The sequence below is a fragment of the Melanerpes formicivorus genome, unplaced genomic scaffold (assembly GCF_026170545.1).
Source record: "Melanerpes formicivorus ecotype bairdi unplaced genomic scaffold, bMelFor1.0.p_v2 SCAF_10, whole genome shotgun sequence".
In the NCBI taxonomy this organism is placed as follows: Eukaryota; Metazoa; Chordata; class Aves; order Piciformes; family Picidae; genus Melanerpes; species Melanerpes formicivorus.
Window position 1 is genome coordinate 16,294,527 of NW_027142362.1, and position 26,346 is coordinate 16,320,872.

General features: G+C 38.5%; 1 protein-coding gene across 3 annotated transcripts in view; it reads left to right on the forward strand.

The window, feature by feature from the left end:
* MYZAP (myocardial zonula adherens protein) overlaps nucleotides 1-26,346 on the forward strand; it is a 55,764-nt gene that overhangs the window by 724 nt on the left and 28,694 nt on the right. For all 3 annotated transcript variants that reach the window (XM_068143921.1, XM_068143922.1, XM_068143923.1), the window contains exons 2-8: nucleotides 4,915-5,004; nucleotides 13,675-13,833; nucleotides 15,547-15,639; nucleotides 18,018-18,131; nucleotides 20,264-20,416; nucleotides 23,280-23,405; nucleotides 25,048-25,176. In XM_068143921.1, coding sequence (XP_068000022.1) covers nucleotides 4,915-5,004; nucleotides 13,675-13,833; nucleotides 15,547-15,639; nucleotides 18,018-18,131; nucleotides 20,264-20,416; nucleotides 23,280-23,405; nucleotides 25,048-25,176 — 864 coding nt within the window. The remainder of the gene's footprint in view (nucleotides 1-4,914; nucleotides 5,005-13,674; nucleotides 13,834-15,546; nucleotides 15,640-18,017; nucleotides 18,132-20,263; nucleotides 20,417-23,279; nucleotides 23,406-25,047; nucleotides 25,177-26,346) is intronic.

The following is a 26,346-nucleotide window of genomic DNA, read 5'->3' on the forward strand; positions in this document are numbered from 1 at the left end:
CCCCCCCCCCCCCCCCCAAATTTCCTTGTTTTTTTGGTTTTTTTTGTTTTGTTTTTCCTTTGCATATTCTCGGTGTTTCCAGGTGAGGCTTGCGGTGTGAGAGCATCTTACACGTTCGTAGTAGGTGCTAGGAAATTAGCTTTTGGGTTGCTCTGCAAGTCTTCTGTTAATGCTAGTCCCCTAGTCCCTGGCTGTTCTGGAAACCTGCTAGGAAGGTGTGCTGACAGAGACTTTTTTCCTGCTCCCTCACCCCTGAAATACATCTTGACAATTACAACTGAAAACTTGCCTCTGTCTATGGTGAGGAACGCTCATCATAATGATTTAAGTGGCAACAGTAATTAATTTTTATAATCAGATTGTCAAATAGCGAAATATGATTTAATGATGTATTTTGCATACTTTTTACGGACATGATAAATAATCATAATGAGTTGCAAAGTGCTTCTAAAAAGTTGTTGGAACTCTGGCAGATACAAGAATGTCTCTAGAGTTGCTTTCCTTTAAATAGCCCTTTTTTGTGGCTGTAACCACACTACTATTGTTGTGAGTGCACATTCCACATATGAAGGAAGAAATCTAAAGTAGTGATAAGATTTGTCCCTATGAAGAAATACAATCATGTGATCATGACACGTCTTGAATTACTTACTGATTGTTTTGACGCTTGAAAATGTGAGTTCATAATTGAAACAGTGAAGAATGTCATCTTGCAATGTTTTACATGATAGTGTCAGGCGCTTCCACAGGAAAATTCCCTAACCTTCCTAAAAACGAAATTGCTTATCTGTGTGTAAAAATTAAGGTGACTTAGAAATCATAGTTATGTTCTCTAACACATATTCTGTGTTCCCAGTGAGTTTTCTTTTTTAGTATTTCTTGAAAGAAGTTAAAGCTAAGAGAAATTGTTCAAATTATTATTTCATTAGTTTCATCCCCCTGATATATTTCCTGGGGATGATGTAAAATAAACTCTATTTGCTACATTCTTGTAAGGAAACTGGTGAAAACCTAATTTGCAAGTGGACCCCTTTGGGAATTGGCTTTTTTTTTTGCCCCCCCCCCCCTTTTTTTTTCCTGTTTTTCCCCCCCCCCCCTTTTTTTTTTTTTAAGTGAAATGTGAGTCCCCCTTACCATGAGATGTCAAAAGAGGGGAGGAAGAGAGAATAACTGCTGAATAAATGAAAGATGTGTGTTACATTCTCCTGTGTCTGCGGTCACAGGAAAAGCGCCTGTTAATTGTGTAGGGATTCTCATAGAGATTGCATACATGGAGCAGACTAATCAACAGATAAATGACCAAAGAAAGTACTTTCTTTTTTGCCTTTTTAGGACTGGCTGAAATTAAACACCTGCTCCTTCTCTGCTTTCACCTTCAGAAGTCTAAATGTAGCATTGAGTCCTAGGCATAAGGGAGTGATTTTTAAGTTGCTGACCTGGTAGGTTAGCAGATAGTTAACAAAGATGTCATCTCCAAAACATTTTATTATCAGACATTAGAAAGATCAATGATATTAAATTCTGGTGATGTTGACTCTAAAGTCAATTCGAAGCTAGATCAATATTGAATCACATTTTCCCTGGGGAAAGACTGTAGGAATCTTAGAATAGGACTGGTTGTTGGGAGAACATCTTGTGTTTTTCTGTCACTCCAATAGTAACTTTGGCTACTCTATAAAAACATAGCTCATTATTTTAATGCTAATGATTTGAGTACAGAGGTAACTATGATCAGTGCCTTTCTGGGTGCTTTGGGTTTTAGAACAAGAGAGTAAGAGGCTGAAGAATATTACACAAACTGGATCTGTCATCTATATTTATTTTTAAGTTGCACCCCAGTGATTTGAGTAGGATGGTAAACATGAATGTGGATTGTGGATCTGTGCCATGAATTCTTAGCATTTTTAACTAACCTAGATTGATTTTTTTCTTCCTTAACTGCTTTATTGTGGTAGCTTGCATCGCTACTGTCCCACTAGCCTCTTAGAAATTTGGTAAAAGAGCCTGTCTTCACCTCTTAATTTCCATGGCATTCAGCAAATATTTTTGGATTTAATGTTTGCTGTCTTGAGGTGCTCTGGGCTGAACCTATCAGTCTTTTTTTTTCCTGTCTGCATATTTGTTTCATGAATGATGTCAGATGAACTTTGGTAATACTGCTCATGGGAAGGTGTCAAAAAGCCAGGACCAAACAAAAAATATGGGCACAATCAAGTTGTTGGCTTGCCAAAGCTGCAGATGCTACAAATCAAACTAAAAACTGTTACTCGACAAAACTTGATACCAGGTTCTTCTTCTACCCAGTATTTATTTTCTAAAGTTGTGCTCACAAAGTTACAATGAAAGGAAATGTGGAAGCCATGTCTGTCCCTGCTTTTCCTCACTTGCTCCTACTGTCAGCTAGTAGCTGAAGGAATTGAATCATGGCTTTTTCCCTGCTAAGGGAGTTCTCTTTCGTTCTCCTCCCTGCTTTCTCTCTACATAACCCCATTTGTTTCTGGAAATTGCTCCTTCATCCTCAGTTGCACATAATTGTGCCACTGTTTGGCACTGAGTCTAGGCTCTTCCAGTTACAATTTCATTTCCATTTTAAGACATCACTGCAAGAATGCTTTGCTGTTCAGGAGGGCTTGCTACAATTTCCATATGAGCCTGCCCATTCATTTTGTCAAGTAAATTTGCCAACAAATTGTACAGTGAGTTGTTTCTTCAGGAAGCATTGCAAGAACTGGATAGGTACAGTATTCATAACTGCTTCTGGAGGCTGGGGTGGGGGGGGAAAGGCACTGCTTGTTGGTTTTCCCTTCCAATCTCTACAGTGTTCTTGAATAATTCTGTCCTTAGAGTGCATCATTTGTGGCCCAGGAGGAGCAGGAGTGAATAGCTACTTTACACGTTTGTTGCTGTTTCCCCAGGGATGCTGAGGAAGTGCTATTGTTATAAACAATAGCAAGAGTACAGTCTGTATAAGTTTGTCCTACTGAGGAACTGGGCGGTACTTTGCCATTGCTGTGCAAGCCTTACTGGGCATGACTTCAAGGCTGATATCCTTAGATGATTGCCAGTGCCACCCTCTGTTTGGCATTGGCATGCAACAGGCTGTGAAGTAAAATGTTAAAACTTGTGTCAGAAATACTGCCAAAAATAAGATACTCATCTGAATTGTTCTAAAAGTAAGGAGCTTGCATGAAAATGAGGAAGTAGCGGGGAAACAACATGATTTGGGGGCAATTTCCTTCACAGTAACCCTGTAAGATCAATTGCTGTAATGTGGCAGGCAGTCATGATTCACTAGCTGGAATACAGGTATTAGATAATTACTTATTTACAGTCACTACACTATGAATCCCTAAGTGTGTTGGCTATAATTAGTCTCATACTAACAGGCAAGCCATTTGCCAGCTTCAGAGAATCATACACAGCTCTCCTAACTTTGAGTTGCTAGTCAGTGTCTGTTTCTGTATATTTGAGATTTTTTTTCCAGATTTTCTTTTAACAATCCTTTCATTCCTTTTAGTCCATTTTTCCTTCATTTGAAACCACTGTAAGAAAATGTTTGCCTCATCTATCGCTTCCTGCACAGCACAAGTTCAGTTCTACTTCCTACTAGTGGGCCTGATCTGTGTCTACATAGAGGAAAGTCCCTTTGAGTTGTAAATAGGCACATTTCAAGAGGAAAGAACTTTGCAAAGCTAATGGGAAGAAAGTGTGGAGGGGAATGGAAATTAAATAGGTGGGAAAAGATAATACCTTTATAAATCAATGAGCTTCAAAGCTGAGGAGTTTATTAGTGAAGTGTCTTGATAACTAACTTGTAAGCAAGAAGCAACTCCAGTTTCTGCAGTGTATGGAGAGTCTGATGTTCTCAGAAGAACAAATCTAGAAGTCTGTCAGTGTCAAAAGCCAATATGGAAGAATACATAATTTTTAGATGCATTTAATTGTTTCAGAATACGAAAGCATAACCTGCTTTTATACTACGTTTTAGAGAGTTTGTGTTGCATTCTCTGTGGCTTGTTCTAGCTTTGCTAGCACCTAGCTGAATGCTGAATTAATGATGAGGAGCCTACTATGCAAAAAGTAGCCTCCACAGATGAATCTAAATAGTAGGTTATGTTTCACCTTGATCTTATTATAGACTTTTCAAATTTGGACAAATGGATTTCTCGTTTTATCATTTGCCATGTTCTGTTTAGGACTTAGTTATTTTCCACAAAAATCTCTCGTGCATAGGACGAAGAATGAAAGTTTTAACCAAGTTTCTTGCATGAAATTAATTGCTTTAAAAATATTACACCAAAGATTTCTTGCTAAAAGCAAGGCTTGGGATAGGAAGGTATCGATCCTATTAGCTTGTTTCCTCATCAAGAGGACAGGAAACACTGCCTCTTAAATTTTCTCTGAGGCATTTTGAAGCCTAGTTTTTATAAACATCTTTTATGTATCAAATATCAATAATGTTCTCATTGACATTCAGAGCAATCACAGTGTTGAGGTGCCCTTGGATCAAATACTTGGATATATACTGAGCAGAAAAGAGGCATTCACTTCAGAACAAGCTTTGTGTTTCTGAATAATCCCCATTGAGGATTAAATGCATGCCAAATCTGCAAACAAAATGGAGAAACTAGAAAATTATGTTTACTGTTCTGTTATCTCAGTTCTCAATGTCAGTTATGAGTACATGAGAACATCTTGTTGATTGAAATGGATTTTTGGTATTTCAGTTATGTCATTATGGGAATGCTTTTGAATTATTTCTTGGCAGCTCAAAAACCCCTCCCACCTTTAAAATACAATCTTTTGTCAACTATGTGTATAGAAAATAGTTCATTCTGTAATGCAAATTATTAAAATAACTTTTTTTTTTTTTAACACTTAAATCTAAACACAAAACTTGTATTTTTCTTTCAGATGAATGTCTGTAGATTACGCTTAACAGTACCACCTGATGAAAGCTCACAGCCTGAACAGGGAGCAAAGGAGCCTGAAAGAAAGAAAAATGTAAGTTTTAAGAATCAGTTAAGAAGGTAATCAGTAAGGTAAATTCTGTATGAACAAGGAGTAAATATTGCCATCTACAGAAGCTGATATTAGTTGTTTGGGGAGCCCAATGCCCAATTATCTTGGAAGACTGAAGAACATGTGGAAGCTGAGCAAGTCAGCTGTGATCATTGAGCCTGAGCCTTGCAGTTGGGGATAGCAAAACTGCCTGTAAAATAGGATAGTAAAGGAACAGCACAGAGATTGTAGATATTAGTTACTGAGGTAACTTTAAGACTTCATTATTTAATATTTATATATTAAAGGGTAAGAAATTCTAATCAAGAGCAGAATCTGATGTTAAACATGATCTTTAACCTCACCGGAAGGGGGGTTTATGTTTTGTGTAGGCTTAACAGTGTGCAAGATATGAGCCTTAATGTATATGGGAGCCGTCTGGCCTGGGACATAGATGTTTTGCTGTGAACTGATGAGGTACTAGTAAGAAATACAAAATAAAGTATTCAAGGTTGTTCTGAAGTGAAAGCAACTTGAAGGTCATATGCATAGAAGGGCTCAGAAGGACAATTTTTTTGTAGAAGCAAGTACCATGCACATACTAAAATAAAACCAAAAGAGTCTTGCAGATGCTTTGGTGCAGAACTTGTTCTGCAAGAGCTATTTCAGAGCAATTTGTCTTAAGGATGGAGCCTAAAAGGAAAGCTGGACAGGCTTCACAACTTCACCGCACTTACACTTTAATAAACCAAAATCAAACAAGAAGTTGGCTAAGTTTACCAGACTTGATGTCTGAATAGCAATATGACAATAGGAAGCAAAGCCAAAATAGGATTTATTTGAAATGATTTCTTAGTGGTACTCAGAAATAAAATAACTGTAAAATGACTTAGACAAGCATTTTAAAGCAATAAAAATAAATACAGAGTACAATAGTCAAGATAAAGATTCCTTATCGGATATTTCTTGTGTTGGAATCTTTTCATATACTGCTCTGGCAGGTCATTGAAAATCTATAAATGTTACTTACCAACTGGATTAAAGAGACCTTAATGCAGACTAAAATTGAGACATCATTAAACAGCAATAATTCTTTTTGTATGGAGGTGTTATAGCCCAGAGCTGCTTTCCCCACCACTTACTCCCTCAGTCTGTTTTCAGTTCCTATATGTTTGTAGAAACGCTGGGTCTGGCCTAACCATATGGACCCAATGCCCTTCAAGTCATGTTTGTTTTTGAGGAGGATAGCTACTGACTCATGTCTTACTCACTTTACTGTGTCAATTTGTGTAATAATAAGAATGAACTGTCCATGATTAGAGCATGGACAGTTTGTAGTGACTTTCCTATCTGACAATTTTTCTTCTCTGTGGGACCTTACTGAAACATGTATTTCTTGCATAATACATGCAAGCCAAGTGGAGTTTTTGTATCAGAGAATGTTAAGGAGAGGATATGAGAGGTAATAAATACATTATTGAACTCATCTTACATTCCATTGTATCGTGCAGTGATTTTTAAGAAATGGATCCTTTTCATTTGAGGCCAAAAATACTGGTCCATATTTTAATTATTGTGTATTTGAAGTAGTTTTTCTAAAGTTCAGTACTGTTATACAATTTAAAGACTCCTAGAAATCATACAAACAGAGTTCAGAGCTAGATGGGATCTAATTAGTCCGTTTCATAGCGGTTAAAAACCACAGGGCAATTGTGCCACTAATTGTGTTTTAGTGTCTTTGTGTAATTAAAAAAAAATAATAGCCCTACAGATTGTATAGTTAGAGCCTATAGAAGCAGCTATTAAAAAAAACCCAAATACTGATCATGGTCTTTTTTCTTCATCTTTAAAACAAGATGGCAAAATTGCCTGTAGATTTTTGTAGTGATCAGATATTTCTGCTGATCCATTCATGTTCAACTGGCTCAGTGTTAATGAAATTGCTTAAAATTCTTTGAGAATAACAGGTTATACAAATGTAAGATAATTCTCACACAGTGTTATAAGAACTGTGCCCCCTTCTTGGAAACAGAGAGAAATTAGGGAACTCCTCCATTTCCTGCCTTGCACTTTACTGTAGAATAGAATAGAATAAACCAGGTTGGAAGAGACCTTCAAGATCATTGCGTCCAACCCATCATCCAACACCATCTAATCAACTAAACCATGGCACCAAGCACCCCAACAATTCTCCTCCTAAACAATTTAAGGTCAAAAAATACAGCTTCACCAAGAATCACATTTAACAGCAGATTTCTTGTTGAAATTTAAATGTAAATGTTGAATATTAAAACCCCAGGTATTTAAAATATGTTAGTGTGAATTAAGGACATGAACTGCAGGGATGATTTCTGAGATTGTGCAGTTTTTGCTGGAGCACTCTTAGCCTGATTGCCAAACACTCCCCTGCTTGGGCAGCACTTGTGCTGGAGAGAGAGTCTTCCTGGCCTCTGCATGCTGCAGATGAGGAAAGAGAGCAGAGACCTTGTTGCGTCAAAGGGAATGCCAGAATGCTATAAATATACCATGGTGTGACATTTGGTTGTAATCTCCTCTTTCAAATCTTTCATTAGAAGGAGGTGATTCTGAGCTGCCCTACTGTGACATAGTGATGGTTTACTGACTGATCTTTTTCTGTAGCTTTCTGGGCTCAGTACCATTAAGAGATGTTTTACTTGCCAAATCAACCAGTGAATTGCACAGAAATTGTTGCTAGTGCTAATGCTCTCAATAGCATGTTTTGGAGCTTGATGTCAGAGCAGAACTGATTCTTTACTAGTTATGTCCCTCCCAACCCAGTGCATTCTATGATTCTATGTTAGCTATTAGCTTAACATTTTTCACTGTAGCAGAAAATGTGTTGAGTTTCATTAAGTTGCATTAGGTTTCTAAAAGACTGTACATCATAGCACACGTGTATATTATTGATGTATATCTGTGAAATCAAAGTGAACCAGCAGAAGAGACTAAAACAAAGTGATGGAGCTAAGTAGTTTCGTTGCAACAAAATTGCTGCAGGCATTACTGGACTGGGATGGCCTCTCCCATCTTTTGTGAAAGGCTAGCAGATGGTGCACAGAAGCTGATCTCAAAAACTGAAAGGGAGTTGAGCTTGTGCTCCAGCATGTCAGGTTGGGATTTTACATTTATATTTAGGCTATGACACCTTGAAAGGAACATATGAGAGCTGGTGTCACAATCAGAGGCTGGTTGGTCTGTTTGATTTTTACAAGCTAAAAGGCTACTGCTATGTATCTGAATTGTTCACACTTAGGGAAGAGGGACTTTGAAACTCTACTGATTTTGTTCCATTACTTCTGTTACTGATAGACAGTGGATGGCAATAGTGTGAGCCTGTTTACTTCACCATGAAGTACAAAGGAATATTGTGCTTGTCAGATTGTATGTAAAATCTGCATGTCATGAAGCGTGCCTTGTCTCGCATAATAAAGGACTTCCAGACAACTGTATTGTCCCTGTTTGGGACTGGGCTTATTTTTATCCATCAGTGCCTTTCTTCACTGTCATGGCTAAATTTGGAAGTGTCATTGGAGGCTGCAGCTAGGCATTTGAGAGCACAATATGGAGATATGTATAGACAGATGTTTCTTTTTCATTTGAACACATGAACAAGAAAATGAAAATGAGATAACACTCTGGAAATTTGTCACTTTCCTGTCGCTTTCAACAGAGTTTGAGCTGTATCCTCAAACTCTTTAGTTTTCAAACATTTTTAAAGCATCACAACCAAGAGGTAAAAGTCTTTTTGCTTCCTAAGCAGGAATGCAGACACAAAACATTTTTATTTTTTTCTCTCAGTAAAATAGTAGGCTGTAAAGAAGCCATAAGGGGAATTTGCTCCCTTATGTGATGGAGAGAATCAAGCAGAAACCTGTCAGGCCTGGATTAGAGAATGTAAGTGCAATGAACATGAGGCCGTTGCACACATTGAATCTAGGACAGTGCCTATTTTCTGTGCTGATCTGCTGCTGCCAGCCCACTCCTATCAGCATAGCAGAAGTTGTGTCATAACAAAATTCACCTGCTACATCTGGATGATAATACTGTTTCTCAGCCTTTCTGGCACTTGATTCTTGTTATGTACTGATTGAGGGACACCTTCATTAAAACCAGTGCTACATGGAAACCACAGAAAGTGTTCCACTGAGTTCTGTGATTTTGTGTTGTATCTCATCTTCTTGGTGTACAAGCACTGCTGTTCTGTGTAGGGATTTCATTGATGACATACAACTGCGTAATACCTGTCACTTCTATTTTTTTGAGATAGGCATCTGAATTCTATATTTCAAGGAACATAAAAGCTGGAATGTGTTAAATTATGTTTCCTATTTGGTGTCTTGAATTTAATAATATTTGTGTCTAGGTCTTGGCATATTTTGCTTATTTTAATACCATTTCTGTATGAACACATCCTTAAATGCGAGTTTCATGAACTGCAGAGGAATATGAAAGAAAAAAAAACACATATAAATATAGCTACCTTTTGTCAGAGCACAGTAGATTTCCTTGGTGAACTCCGTATTATAACTTTGCCATTTTACTGAACAGAAAATATGTAGCCTAAGTAACAATGTGAATGTTCTTGTTCCTTGTGTAGCCAGTGATAAGCAAAAGACAACTAGGTATTTCAGAAACCTTGGAATGTGGCATTTGAGGAAAAGATAAAGCTTTGCATAAGTGATATAGTTCTGGTTAAAAGAACAGGGTTTAGATGGTTTAGGTAAACAGAAGATTGTAATGTAGAAACCTTATAAGGCCATATGAGTACTAAACCTAGAATTGTGTTGGGTTTTTTTCAGAATAAGATACCTTTTGTGTGCTTCTGCTTCCAATATTGGGGCAAGGAGAAAGTATAAAGTATGGGGGTATCTGACTTCCATTTAAAAAACTGGTGGTGACAGATTAAGAAGAAAATAATCTCTCAGTGTTACTTATGTGATGCAAATAAAAACATTGACAATGCAAAAAGCAGCTAACAGCTCCTATTTAGGGCTATGTTTTATAGTGTCTTTGCTTCACCTGTTTTCATGCTGCTCGTGCTACTTCCTTGGACAGACATAAACAGGATGCATGGCAATTATAAAGACTTTTGCAACCTTGGGGTGTAGGCTTCTGTTTTAAATATTTATTAATTAAGTAAACACAGTCTGCATTTCTTTAGTACAATTGTGTGGTCACACCAAGTGCAACATGACTGTTGCTGCAGTGTAGACAAAGCCTGTTCCTGGAAGCTGCTGTAGTATTAATGAGCATCAGTATGATGTGTTTGTGCTAATACCTTGGACTGTCATATAACTGACTATAGATAGAAATTTCTTAAGCTAAGTCCACCTTTTCAGATCAGCTGCTCACATTATAAGGGATTTTAAGCACAGTTTAGGGCAACAACTGTTCTTATTCCAATACAGCGAATGCATAGGCAGGTGGAGAGTGAGAACTTCCCTATATTTGGGAGCTGGTTGATATTTTGACCTTAAACAGCAATGGTTAACCAGTCTAACAAAACCTGCCATCTTCAAACACTTTTTTTTTGTTAACTTCACAATATTTGCATGTTCCTAAGTATTTGGTATACTTTGCTACCGTCACTGAGATGCCTCTGCAAATCAGAGTGGAGACAGGCAAGGACCTTCTTAGAAAAATCTGTGAGTACTGAGAGTGGGTATGTGTAGGACATAGAAGAAAACCCTGGAAAGTATTTGTCTTAAAAAACATTCCAGGGTCATTGGAAATGTGGAAAATCCATGTTTGTGGAACAGGAAACATGGGAGAGGGAGGACATGACAGAGGAAGAAAAGAGAATATACCAGAAAAGGAAAAAAACAATGAAGGCGGAAAAATAAACAGGGGTGTGTGGGAAGTAGCTTAAAAGGAAGAGATAAACTGGCTGAAATTATGCTCAATGTATATGTAATGATGCAGTTCTGTAGAGCAGTCTGAGAAGCAAGCCATTCAGCAAGGCATCCTTTAGAGGTAAAGGTAGTTAAAAAATACAGTCAACAAGCAGAGCAACCCACTTGGTGTGCAAAGAAACACATAACCAGTCTAGCTTTGTCACAGCCAGTGAAATGTGTAAGTGCTATGGGTGATTCTTCAGCTGCAGTCTGAATTTTTAGGTCTTTCTCAAAAGGGGGAAAAAAATCTTCAAAGCATGGAATGTCATAGTCATAGTTTCCATACAAAACTCTGCAAACAGCACTTTAAACAATTCTCCTAATGTTTCAGAGACACAAAGGGTCTTGGTAGTTGCTGGTCTTCGGCTGTTCACTTCATAAAAAAGGAATGATCATGGGTAAAGGGTATGGAGTTATGAATTCAGTGTCTGGTGCCTTAGTAACCTCTAAACAAAGTGATTATTCATTTAGTTAACAGGAAAATGGAAACTAGTGTGTAATCCCTTTATCCAGATGCAGGGGAGGAGCTGCCGTGAAACTGTTAAAGAAACTGTACAACCCTGGAAGCAAACAAACACAAAAAAAAGGTCACGTCCCCATCTAGTTTTTGGTTTCCGTGCTCTCAGAAAATTGGGTGTGTATCTGAACAGCAAAACAACATCCACCCTTTTATCCCCCCAAATACATAATTAAGAAACTTACAATTATCAGGATATGAAATTTTGCATATAATGTTTTCAAACTTCAGAATTATGCCATGTATAGATTATACTGGTTGCCCAAGTTTTTTCCATTAAGTGATTTTAAGACTTCCTTTTTAAAATGTTTGCTTACAGCTTTGTTGTTCTTTGCCTGGAAGGATTTTTTGTCAGGTATCTTTCTCACACCTGCTCACAGATCCTTAAAGTTTCAGCAAAGTGGTTAAGCTATTAATGATATTGTAAAGGAAAATACATAGGATTTACAATGTTGAGAAAATCTGTCAGTGCCTGCAGGAGGGACACAATATAAAACAAATGTCTGCCTTTACCCATTCTTCTTAATGCAAATAGATTTTCCTGCCTTTTTTTCCCCCTTACCCACTTGTCACCATAGTTGTGTTACCTTGGCTCTTAAGAACTGAAAGTGATACCACTTTAATCTACAGATGGATTCTCCAGGATGCAACTGCAGATTGATATAAGCTGCTGAGCTTCATCTATTCCAGCCTCTGTTTGGTATCAAAGAGAGTATTTAGATGCTACTTAGACTCCTAATTTATTAAAGAATGTCAAAGTTTGATAGTTTTCATGCAGTGTTATTACTGAACAACAGAACAGAACCAAACATGGTAAAGTCAAGGAGTAGTAGTAAGTATTCTCAAACTTACCTATATCCTGCTAGCATGAAAAAGAAAGTTTGGTAAAATAGCTTAAAAGCAATTAGTCCCTAGCACTGGCCTTTCAAAAACAATGTGCAAAGCTAAGCAGTAACAGCTGTGTTTCCAAGATTGTGTCTTTCTAATTTTCTATTCAGAAGTATTCCCTAATTTTATCCTAGTTTGCAACTACTCAACATTAGGTAAGAATGCATTTTCCCCTTCTTTTCAAAAACTCATGATGTGGATGTCTTCATCTAAGCTAGTTGTTTAAGTTGTTTGTAATCAAGAAGAGAAATGATTACTTCTGGAGTGTGACTCATTTCAGATGATTGCTACAGAAGGGTGTTTCTCTGGGTTGATTACAAGGGAGGCTGGGTGAGTAGTCAGGTCAGGTGGTTATGTCTGACCTTGCAGATATTTATTTACAAGATGAGGGAAATGATTCCTACTGTTTGCATGAATGTTTTTCTTACTAAATGTATGGATTAAATGAGTAAGAGGAGTCTGTTGCAAAGAGTGCCTCAAAATTAAGATGCACAGTTATTACAAGTATGTTTTACAGATTTCTGCAGATCATTAAAATAACCAATGTAGGCACTTTAAAACAGCCTTTGTACCTGCCTAGCAAGACTCAAGTTTATTCTTATACAATATTTGATAACACTGAAATATGATCACTGTTTCATAGCTTTGCTTTGGCTCTTACATTGTCAGTTCTACAACTTCTATAAGAGAAATGCAGCCCTGAAATGAATGTCTGATAGCTTTGGAGGTCCTTAGCTTTAAATGCAACTAGATTCTTTGTTTATCTCCAAGATAAATTTCTGAACTCTGTTGAAGGAACCTTGCCTAAAAGGTTTAAGTTTGTTTTTTTTTTAAACTTTCCAAAATTTTAGATTACATTTATGAATGTTTTTATTCCCTGCAGCAGGGTGTTTGGGAAGTAAGAATTGATTCTGTGGTTGCTAGAGTTTAAAGGGAACTATGAAAGCTGACAGTGCTCTGCAAGAATGCAAGAGAAGATGCATATGTTGGTGAATGAAAATAAGCCAGGATAACATCTTCTCTCGAATGCCTCTGCCTCTCCTTGCACAAATCCAATTAGCTGTCTCTAGTTGTACCTCTATCACTTCCATTAAAGCCAGTGGAAATTAGACATCTCTCTCATTTCTATCAATTTTAAGCTGGTTGCTGATATGTCCAAAAACCCATGAAGGTTGGCAATTTGACCTCAAAACATTTGAGAACTAGTGTCCTTAGATACTGTTTTGCCTTCACTTTAGTTGACTATTTCTCCTGGCCCTATGTTACTATATTTCTGTTTGGTTGTTGCTTTTTTGTTCTAGTATGGATTTTAAAATAAGGTTTAGGGGTTTTGTTTTTTATTTTATTTTTCAGGAGCTCTACCACATACCAAATGGCATGTCTCCAGGGAAACTCTCCCATGGGATGGTGTATGGCGTTGTGCACCGAACTGACAACAACCATAAGAGAGAAATGGTGGTTTATGGATGGTCAGCTGATCAACTGAAAGAGGAAATGAATTACATTAAAGAAGTGAGCTATGCTTTCAACTTCAAAATTTGTTAGATATCCTTTCCATATATTTATGTAGAGCTATGAGTGTGTATAAGTGTGAATTGGGAATCTACTTTGAAGCTAATGGGTTACCTTATTAGTATCCAAGTTGGGGGAAAAAACATGATGTATACCAGGAACTGAGTGGTCCTGACTTAAGGCCCCTGTGCCAAGTAATACTTGTTAATGCTTGCTGTCTGGACTACAGCTACACAAGAAAACTGCCAAACAGATCTTGGGGTTCCTGTAAGCAGACACCTGAAAGGATCAACTCGAGCAACGTGGTATAGTGGAAGGTGTCCCTGCCCTTGGCAGGGAGGTTCACTAGATGATTAGTAAGTTCCCTTCCAACCCAAACCATTCTATGAATTTGTGAAAGTCTTTCTTCGTCTGCTTCCCATCTTCCCCAAGCTTCCAGTTTTGAAAAGGCTCCTAAATTAGGTGGCATAGTAAAATAATTTGAGTATATTTTGGGGCATCCTTAAAATAGTCAGCCTAATAAGGATGACTTTGTACTACTTTCTCTGTTCATGCACATTTATTGTAATTGGCAGAAGCTCTCCTAAAAGAAAAATCCCTGCATTTCTGATGCTGCTGGTTTCTGTGCTTTAAATTCAGCATCTCTCTTCCTGTCAGTCCTTGGTTCTCAGGCTTTGTCAACAATCCCCTAATTTGCCCACAGCAAATAATTTGACCTTCTCTTTCCATCCACCTTCACCACCCAGGAAGCTGTCAGTCAGTGGTTATCATGTTACACTGATAATGCAAACTGAGTTGATACAAAAGAGGGGAACATTTGAGACAAGCCAGCAGTGTAAGGAGATTGTATATATGTGTGCTCGTAACATCTGCTTGGTCTCTACCTATCAGCACTTCCTTCATTATTCACTGTTCGTTAGCGTCCAGCATTCACCATGTTTAAGTTCTCACACTTGCAGTTAGGGTATGTCATTACTGCAGCACAGGCAAAGTGTGCTTCCTACCATGTTTCTCATCCTAAATGGAGCACACAGTCTGACTCCTTGCATAGATTTGGTAGCCGATGCCCCTCTTTCTGGGAGGGACTGAATATAGTGCAGAGATGCCAGAAACATCCCCTCTTGTATAAGGCTGTCCTAATATTTTCCCCTTGCTCCTTCACTAAGCCTGTGCAGAGACAAGGTAAACTCACTGACTAGGTTATCAGCAGTCAGTGTTAGGTAGAGGCTGGGGGTGGGGAAAGAGGAATTTGTATAGTTGGAAAGTAGACTGCAGATTTGAAATATTATTGATTAATTTATGTTACTATTTTGGTTTGCTATATATGAGTCTAGAAGTCTAAAATTAAAGGGTTTATCTTCAAAGGATACTTGGAGAAAACTAATCCCATTTAAAAGTATGAAGGTGTATAAAATTCCTTTATTTGAAATCCATTATTTAAATGATTAATTCACAAGTGTTTAAGTGGGTACAGAGAAGTTTAGAATTACTCAGGGACCCTTATTGATATCATCCCTATGTAGACAAGTCTAGAGACTTAAGTTTTTGTGTTGTTATTAAGAGTAAATCCTGTTGATGAAAAGGTAGATTAATAACGTAAATCACCAAAAGTAACAGTGAAGGGCACAGGAGTAAAAATAAATAATCATGTCCTAGTATAAACAGTAGCATCAATAAGTCTGATAAAGGCTCTTGATTTTTTTCTGACACCAGGTGAGAGCAACTCTGGAAAAAGTAAGAAAGAAAATGTATGGTGAATATGATGAAATGAAAAGAAAAATACAGCAGCTTACGAATGAACTGAAAGTAAGTATAATTTCAGTTGTAAGGAAAGCATATGAGAATAACTGTCCTGGGCTTAGCTGGAAAATTAGGTTTTTTTTTGCTTCAGAGCAGAACAGAAATAATTTCTCAAAAAACTCAGTTCATTGTTTTATGTGACATCTGTACTTTTCTTTCTTTCTCTCTTTTTCCCCTCCAGGAAGGTAAAGTAGGACAGGGTGCTTTTGAGTCCCTGGATTGCCTGCTTTTTGGAAATAAAAGAGTGATCATGTTAACATTGTCAGTGTGTACTGGTAATTAATCGAGATGTTTGTACCAGTAAACTGCCAGGTGAATTGAATAAATAACTTGCATAATTAGGAGTAATGTGCAATTTGGTGTCATCTCAATGGACTTTGCTCTATTTTACTGACTTTGTTTAAACAATATATGAAAAGTAGCAATGTTCTTTAGTATTAAAGTGCTTGACAGTTTTAAAAACTACTTACCCTTTGGATCATAATTGAAATTTTCAGTGGTCAGTTGATGACCTCTCCTTCTCATATGCTGCTTTAGCAATAAAAACTGCTGCAGTCTGTAGAAGTATCCTTCATATTAAACTGCTGAGTTCTTTGGTCCAAAAAAATCTCCCTGAAAACTTGCTGTGCATTTTATATTCAACATTGATTTTCACAGCCCTGGATCAGATGAAGCTTTGGCAATTAAGCGTATTCTGACTTCAAGGCACTGGGACTCAGAGCTGTGCCCTTCTGACATCCTCATTTGGAGGCTGTCAGCTTCTTGTATGCTGTATTATGTATAAAGATCGGAACTTGCTGTTAAACTGGTGCTTTTATTCTGTTGCAACTAGTCTCCAAAAAAATCCAAACCAAAACAACAAATAATCACCAACAAAAGAGAAAAATAAATAAATAACCCAGACCTGAGGGGAGGGGGGGAAAGAAAACTGAAATTCTGTAAACTATGTTAAATAGTCTTCATGATGCCAACAAGTCAATTGGCCCACCCAGTATGCATATAGGGAAATGCTGATCCTTTCTAATCAGCAGTGGTAGTATCTTGCCCTTCCAGATGTACTGTCAGAGCAGTAGAAGTCCTGCACAAGTCTGAGTACCTGTTAATTGAGGATTTCTGACCAGCTCTTCAGGATCTCTGGTTCTACAGCAAATGAGCAGTTTATGAAGCACTCTAAGCACTCCTTGTGACATAAATGGCACATTACCAGCCCCCTTTCTTTAATACCTCAGACTGCCTGAAGTGCAAGCATGGTTCTACACAATATTATGGGGGTTTTTGTTTGGTTTTAAATGATTGCCATTTTATTTAGGCATCATGTTTAAAATCCTTTATGTACTCTTTGCTTCAGCCTTGAATCACTATGCTTTTTTCCCATCAATTTCCAGGACTACTTTTTGTTCATAAACTTTGTCTCAAATGTGTACTTTCAGTATCCTGCCCTGGGCAGTATGCTTCTTCACACAAGCTCTTATCTTGAAACTTTCTTAATCCATCCAAAGCAATTCTGCTTTTGTTTATTTGTTTTTACAAGAGCACATTTATGTAGGGTTAACAGTAACTACTTGGCTTCTGCATCATTTTCTGACCTAATCTCTGTGTGACTTGGTTGCTAAACACTCATTGTTCTCCATATCAGTCCCTAGTGTTCTTATGTTTTTATCAAAATGCAAATCTGTTCAGTCTAAGAATGCAAGCTGGGCTGTCCTCAGTTAGTAATATAACTGGCTTCAATTAGTAATATAATTTCTCACTTTATTATTGGATGGTTTGTAATTATTTACATTGTTTAGGTTTCTTAAATGATGTTTTGTGCCTTCCCCTCCATAGTTTAAACGTGTGTGTACACAACAGACAATGACCATTTTCACAGAACAAAGCTCTCTGATGACTTCTCCAATCTGCTTTGCATTGTTTCATCCTTACATTTTCTTGATGTTTCTTCTTTACATTCCTGACTAGTCAATTCCTTCTTAATTAACACTATTCTACAGTTCACCCAAATCTTTCTAGATTTCCTCTTTGCTTGCATTCTGCTTTTTATGCTGTGACTTTTTAGTCTGCCCACTCTGAGGATAGAAACTTTCTGAATAGACATCTGACAAGTGTCATCCTTTCAAAAAGAACAGCTTTTGATTATAGACTAGTAATAAACATAGATACTTGTGCCTTATTTCTGTTAGTATATTTGGAATCTAAGTTTGGTTGGTTTGTTTCTGAGGTCCAAGAATATGGTTTGAGGCCTGTTATATTTTAAGCATCCTAGTAGTATGAATATTAACCAGACTCTTCTGTAGGTCCCTTTGAAAGAATAGGTAAACTTGATCATTATTCTATATAAAGCTTTTTTTGTTTGTTTTTTGTTTGTTTGTTTTTTCCCTGCTCAGGTGACAAATGCTCATCAGGAATCCTTAGAGAATCATGTGCGAGTGCAGGCTGCAGCCTTAGATAGCTTTAGTGAAATGAACAGCTCCTTGACGTCAGCATCAATAGACTTGCAGGTACATTTTAACAGCTGTTTCACAGCTGACAACTGCCTTTTCTGACACGGATTTAAAAGCATACTTACAAACATGGGTGACAAATATAGATTCTAACACTAAACAAGCCCATAAAGTACTGTCTTGTACATCTAAGGCAACTAAATTAGGAAACTTAAGAAAAAAATTGATTCCAAGACCTGTGTGTTTTAAGAACCTGTTAAAAAGGTTAAAGAAAATGTAACATCCCAGATGAGCAACAGTGGTCAACCAGTAAGAATGGATGAGGAGAAGGCTGAGATTCTCAACAACTTTGTCTCAGTCTTCACTCGCAGCCCCTCTCCTTGTGGCTCTCATGTTGATGGCCCACAAGATGGAGACCAGGGAGACAAAGTCCCTCCTACTGTAAGCAAGGACAAGGTGTGTAACCATTTGGAGGAACCTGAAGATATACAAGTCCATGGGACCTGACGAAATGCATCCCAGAGTCCTGAGGGAATGAGCTGATGTAGTTGCCAAGCCACTCTCCATGATATTTGAAAAGTCCTGGCAGTAGTCCTTTCTTCCACTCCCCAGGACCATCAGCAAGTTTGCAGATGTTACCAAGCTGAGTGGTGCTGTCGACGTGCCAGAGGAATGGGATGTCATGCAGAGGGACCTGGACAAGCTGGAGTGGTGGATCCAGGTGAACCTCATGAGGTTCAACATGAGCAAGTGCAGGGTCCTGCACCTGGGCCAGAACAATCCTTGCTATCAATACAGACTGGGGGAGGAGGTGATAGAAAGCAGCCCTGCAGAAAAGGACTTGGGGGTGCTGATGGATAAGAAACTGGGCATGAGCAGACAGTGTGTGCTTGCAGCCCGGAAGGCAAATTTCATCCTGGTCTGCATCAAAAGAAGCATGGCCAGTAGATCAGGAGAGGTGATTGTGCTATTTTACTCTGCTCACCTGAAGTATTGCATCCAGCTCTGGAGCCCTCTATAATAGAGGAAGGACATGGACCTGATAGAGCGGGTCCAGAGGAGGACCACAAAAATGATCAAGGGGTTGGAACACCTCTGCTGTGAAGACTGGCTGAGGGAGCTGGAGTTGTTCAGCCTGCAGAAGAGAATGCTCTGGGGAGACCTAATAGCAACCTTCCAGTACCTGAAGGGGGCTGCAAACAGGCTGCAGAGACAGTTTACAAAGGCCTGTAGTGATAGGACAAGGGGCAATGGCTTCAAAGTCGAGAAGAGTAGGTTTAGATTGGATGTTTAGGAACATGTTCTTTACCATGAGGGTAGTGGAACACTGGAACAGGTTGCCCAGGGAGGTAGTTAAGGCCCCATCCCTGAAGATACTCAAGATGAGGCTTGACAGGGCTCTGGGCGATCTGATCTGGTTGAGGATGCCCCTGCTTACTGCAGAAGGGGTTGAACTAGATGACCTTTGGAAGTCCCTTCCAATCCAGACCATTCTATGATTCTAAGGAACAGTAGTGTACAATAAAGAGATACTGATCTGCAGCAGAATAATGCCACTAGTCATGTTTTTACAAAATGTCTTAAGGTGAGAATCTGATTGGTTCTGTATTGTGCAAAATGGTGTATCCCCTGACTTACTCCCATCTTCACTGGCTAATAGATGTGGAAATGCCATGTTTGAATGCTAAACACTTGTGAGACTTTGTGTACCTGTGAAATGTGGGGGAAGGGGTAACATGGGAATGGATTTTTTGGTTTAAAGACTTCCAAATTCCCACATATTTGAGCTGAACTTAAATGCTCCTGCTTTCTTGTGTGTCACAAGTTCTCTCAGGCTTGTGCATTTATTATGTAAAGTGTGGCCTTTGGAGAGAAAAAAAGAAGGCTATTGGTAATAACATCCGTACCAAAATGTATCCAGGTTCTCTTTTCCTTTTTTTTTCTTTCTTTCTTTTTTTTTTAATAGTGTTCCTGGACTTAATTTTGCTGAGCATGTTCCTTGTGGAACTATCTTCTAGCAAACTAAATACAACAAAAGCTATAATTTTAAAGGTTAAAACTTGCAAAACTGTTCCCCCTGTATTGATAAATCAGCAGAGTCTTAAATACTCTGTTTCATAATCTCATGACTATACTAGTTCATCAAATTATTGGTGATTTTTAATATGTGGTTTACTTCTTTCTTCTAGAAAACTTTAGTGGATGTTACATTGGAGAACACTGATATACGGGAACAAATAAGGAATTTAAAACATACACATGAACAATCTATGGAGAAGCTGAGAGAGAAGCAAAAGCAACTGGAAACAGCACAAATTGAAAATCAGTTACTGAAATTAAAGGTGCGGTACATAAACACCTCTAAAAATACTGCTCAGTAAGAGCATTAGGAGAAAGTTAAGTTAATTCCTTGGGCTTATTTATAAAGGGTTCCTTATTCTTCATGTCTTCATCATTCTCTAGAGCTGACATATTCCTGTGAATCGATACTGGTTTAATAACAGAGAATCTCGGCTGTCAGCAGGCAGTCTTTCCATAACATGGGGTTGCCATTTAGGAATGTTGGCAGGTTAAAATTAACCGTTAAGTTGTTTTTAGTGTCCATTGCTGTAAGTAAAGGAATATTGTTAGTCTTCATAGTGGTGAGTGCTACAAGGATGTATTAATGTTGAATTTGCTTATTTGGTATCACACAATTTTTAATATGTATTTTGTGAAGTCTTGTGAGTATATGGTCAGCAGATACATGCTGTAACAGCACCATGGAAAGAGAATGAAACTATTTATTTCAGAGAACTGCAAGGGAATAAAGCACAAACTGCCAGGTTTTATATGCCAAAAAGCTTGACCATTATCTCCCCTTATCTGCCAAATATATTCCTTTAATCTCACTAAGAAAAACAAACAACTCCTCCTTCCAAAATAAAATTAAAAAAAAAATCCCTCAACCCATAAAACTTTCTCTCTTAAAATTGCTAAAAATAGACTAATTTGGTTATGGTACTGTATTGGAATTTGTCACTGTGAAATTAAGGTGACTGCTCATTTATTCATGTTGTCAGAAAAGATGTTTCTTTTTGTCTCTCTAGTGACTTGCATTCATGCTTAATGATAAAGAGAAAACATTGATGTAAGTGTATTTCAACTTACATTACATGTTCTAGTTTCCTCTTGTAGTGAAGCTTTACAGGCTATAGTAGCTATATTTTATACCTGTAATTGTCAGCAGGAAATAAAAAGAAGGATAAAACAAAAGAAGAAAGCAAAGACTGATATTTCAAAACAGAAATTTGGACTTTACTGTGATCTTAAGGACATGTACCAACAGGCCAGGGGAAGGTATGTCTGCTTCTAAGGGCAGAGAAACACAGGTTAAGTCCCAGTTCAACTGAATGCTTAAGGATTTATCTGCAAGCATGTCAAAGTCTGCAGAATGTGTGTCCCGCCCTAATGAGGAAAAAGTTTAAATTTTGCCCCCAAAGTCGAAGCTTTATTAGAAAGTAAGTGAATAAAATAACTCCTTGCTGTCTTTGAAAGTTAAACAGGGGTGGATGCAAGGAGTCAGTACAAAATCCTGGAGGTTAGCAGTTGAAAAGAAGTAACTACCATATACCATGATTGTTTTCTGGGTGGTAGAACACACCCATATAGCTTATAAAGTTTGGTTTATTCATACAATCACAATAACTGAGGCTGGAGATATTGCTTAAGAATACTGTAACAGAGACTCTGATGCGCCTGCCTTTTTATGCTTGTTTTTACTGTCTTCATTGTGCAAGCTCTAAGCAAAGGAATGATGGAGACATGGTGCCAGAGATCATATTCCAGTTCAGTGTATCTTAAAGTCCCTGGGTTTTGGTTGTTAGTTTTCTCTGAATCACAATTTTTTCAGGTTTCCTGAAATGTGGGAGGTTTTGTGCTGTACTGAGACGTTAACTCTACTCTCTCGTGCGAAGTCCAGGTTATTGCCCCTGCCCCAGTGTTGGTCTAAGGGAGCTGCCAAAGGGGGCAATTTGCAGTACCAGTGGAGTCCTTCAGAGTGCAGTTCACTTTCAAAGGGTGAAATACAATTTTACCCTGTATGGGGAGTAAACAGCATGTTTCCACCATGCAAGATAAACACAAGGGTTTAATAAATGTTTCAGTCCTTGGGAAAAAAAAACAACAAACAAACAAAGGAAAAAAAAACCCACACCAACAAAAAAACCTCAAACAAACAAAACCCCTTAGTCATCTGAACCAGGTGTTTTGTAGCTATGTAAACTGCAGTAAGGATCAGTTCATTATTCTCCCAGATTACAGTATATTGCTCCTCTTCCTGACATTTTTGTAGCACTCATAGCATTTCACTATAGCCTTGTCTGATTTACAGCATCTCTAGTAAAGGACCCAAGTTCTGGACTAGCTGTTTCACTTTTATTATGGTTTACAGGCTAGATGTGTTTAAACTGAGAATATCCTATCGGCTGTTTAATCAGTGAGGGTGTGGTTCAGTCAGTGTTGTGAGCCAACAGAAGAGGGAAATCCTGTCTCTGAATTACCATTCTTGCCCAGTTCCCTGTAGCTGTAGTAAAGTTTCTGAGTCTGTGGTTAAAAATTAACCCTTCCACTCCCCCAAGTATATTAATTTTAGGTCTGATTGCTCCATGGTCACAGCAGTTCTTATGCCTACACAAAAAGCAGTATGTTAAAAAGCAAGAGAGGAGGGAGAGTACAGCAGTGTCTTTAGTTAACAACAGATCTGGATTAAAGTTAACAACAGGTCTGGATTAAATTAATTACTGCTTTGAGTGTTCGTAGTCATTTAGAAACAGGAGTTGAGTCTAGACAATCTCTAATCTGTGCTTCTGTACAATGGGGGAGACAATATCTTTTGAATGGGGAAATAAACCAAGTGATTTTGAGGCTGTTATTGAAGGGCTCAGTAAAGAGGCATAGCCTGGTCTTGGATAAGCAGTGACTAATTAATTTCAGACAACAGGAAACTTCATGAAATGGTAACTTCTATACATTTCAATTACTTGTATGCTAGCAGAGTGTTGTAAATGATCTTGATGCAATTAAAAATCTGCCTCAGGTGTCACATTTATAACAAGATGGAGCTGAAGTTCAAAGGGTTATTCTTGTATCATGTGAACTCTGTTCCTCAAGCTGCCAGCAATGCTGCGTTGATTGATGTGTAACTTTAACTTTCCCCTCTCATAGGTGGAATCATCACAGGAAGCCAATGCTGAAGTCATGAGAGAAATGACAAGAAAACTCTATAGTCAGTATGAGGAAAAACTGCAAGAAGAAGAGAAGAAACATAAAGCTGAGAAAGAAATCCTCCTAGTATGTATAGTTAGTCTGTTAGAATGTTGTGGGCAGCATTTTTGGTCACATAATGCTCCAGAGCTGACATGTCTTCCTTAACTCCTGTCTCTGTGACTAGTAGTGCCACAGTTACTAAACCTTCCGAGCTGTTGGGTTTGTAGGGCTAAGAAAAGAATGTGTTCAAATATAGTAACAATAATGATAATGTAGATTTCAGATTTTAAAAGGGAATAAATTGGGGGTTTTGGCTTCTGGTTCTCTTAAAAAAAAATATATATATTTTTACTGATAGTTTAGGAAGGGGAGGGGGAACAACTTCATTGGATGCTCCTGGAGCAAGAACTCTTTGTGTCCCATTTTCCCTCAATCCCCAAGTAAAACATTTCCATGAGCAGCTAGTTTCAGTCTTTTTCTGATAAAGACTAACAAAACTGATAAAGATAAGAACTAAGATTGAAGGTAGATTTCCCAGCCTCGTTATTCATATTGTTTTACATGTGAGCAAAGTACAACGCTGAACATGACAAATTTTGATACTTAGAATTCAAAAGCATATTTTTCTTATACTCTTACTTCATGGCACCCTCAGAAGTAAAAACCAATATCTAAGAAATGGGTAAAAAACGTTCTCAGTTTTTCATAATGGTGCTTTACAAATACCTATGCATTTCAAAGTGCTCCAAATATTTTGTTCTGTACAATTCACACTTCGGGTTGCAACTCTTCCAGAGTTCTGGGCAAGTATTGTGGAATACAGGGTCCTGTGGAATGCAGGGTCCTGCATCTGGGTCGAGGCAATCCCACGCACAAATACAGGCTGGGCAGTAACTGGCTGGAAAGCAGCCCTGAAGAGAGAGACTTGGGGGTGCTGGTGGACAAAAAGCTCAACATGAGCTCTCAGTGTGCACTTGCAGCCTGCAAAGCCAATCAGATCCTGGGCTGCATCAGGAGAAGTGTGGCCAGCAGGTCGAGGGAGGTGATCCTCCCCCTCCACTCAGCCCTGGTGAGACCCCACCTGGAGTACTGTGTCCAGTTCTGGAGCCCCTATTACAAGAGGGATGTGGAGGTGCTGGAACGTGTCCAGAGAAGGGCCACAAGGATGATCAGAGGGCTGGAGCACCTCTCCTATGAGGACAGACTGAAGGAGTTGGGGCTGTTCAGTCTGCAGAAGAGAAGGCTCCAAGGTGACCTAATTGTGGCCTTCCAGTATCTGAAGGGGGCCTACAGGAAGGCTGGGGAAGGACTTCTCAGGATCTCAGGGTGTGATAGGACTAGGGGGAATGGAATGAAGCTGGAGGTGGGGAGATGCAGGCTAGATGTGAGGTGGAGGTTCTTCACCATGAGAGTGGTGAAACCCTGGAATGGGTTGTCCAGGGAGGTGGTCGAGGCCCCATCCCTGGGGGTGTTTAAGACCAGGCTGGACAAGGCTCTGGCCAGCCTGATCTAGTGTGGGGTGTCCCTGCCCATGGCAGGGGGGTTGGAACTAGATGATCCTTGTGGTCCCTTCCAACCCTGAATGATACTATGATACTATGATTGTGGAAACCTTTGGGCTCTGCTTAAAAGCTAGTAGCCTGGCTCTATGGCCTGAAAGAAATTAATTGAAATTGCTCATTGATGCATTGGTTGTTAATGTGACTGCAAATGTTCTTATCTGAAGGAAGAAACTAATCGGCTTCTGAAGGCTATTGAAGAGGCGAATAGGAAGATGGAGATTACGGAAACAAGTATTCAGGAGAAAGACCAGAGAATCGGTGAGCTGGACCGGCTGATTGAGCGCATGGAACAGGTAAGAGTTAGTTGATTACCATCCTTAAAGAAAATGCTGAAATGTTTGGAGATTTTTTTTGTTTTTCAATGTATATTTTGTCTGTTGGTAGTACCCTCCCCAGTGATATACCATTCCTATTTGCATCTGATTAGTTATTTTACCCATATAAGTAAGTGGTCCTGGACTACCACAGAGACACACTGTGATTAAGTGGTTTTCTGTCTTTCTAGTGCTCTTCACAGTCAGGGCTGCCAAAAACATCAAAATTTAGTAAATTAACCATAGTTTTAAAATGATCTTTCAATCTTCCCTCAGTGTGCATAGTCTCCTAAGCCTAAGAAACTAGTTGAATCTCCATCCCTGGAGGTGTTTAAGAGATGCCGACATGTGATGCCAAGGGACATTGTTTAGCTACCAGATTTGGCAGTTAGATAATAGTTGGACTTGATGATCTTAAAGGTCTTTTCTAACTGAAATGATTCTATGAGAACTGATGCAAAATCTCTTAGAAGTGCTGCTGGTAGGTCCACTAAGGTGCTTTAGTTAAGAAAATAGATCTTACTGTCTAGCCATTAGTCCTGACTGTAATTGTATCTCCAAATACACACATGTGGATGAAAAGTTAAACTGAAAGCTTGAGACTAAAGTGTTTGGAGGGGAGTTTGTGGGTATATACAAGCCACTTAATTGTCCATACAGATATCTATCTTAGATTATGGCTCAGAATATTCTGAGGAGAGAAAAAACTTTTTTTTTGCCTTTAACCCAAAACTTAGGTTCTTGCTTTCCTGTTGTCATTAAAAACTTTTAATTATTCCTCTCCCTTACTGAATATTCCATGTGTTGCTGAAACTGAGAGCAGATTTTTAACAATTTACTTTTAAAGCTCTGAAAGCAAAAATGCTTTGAGATGTTTACCCCTTGTGACATTGGCAGCAGTACCGTACATCTAGTTGTAGCAGCTTTCACATTGCTGCTTTTTATTTCCTGTTTTCCCTGTTCTCTTTTATGGACTTTGCTCCAGGGCAAAGCTCAGTCTAGTAGTCAGATGATTATTATTTTAAAGTACAGTTAAGCCTAAGAGTATCACAGCATGTCTCTTGGCATTGTGCACTTCATCTGAATCTCATTTGTTGAACCTTTTCAGGTATCTGAGAAAGCTTTGTCTCTTCTGTCTCAAAACAGTTA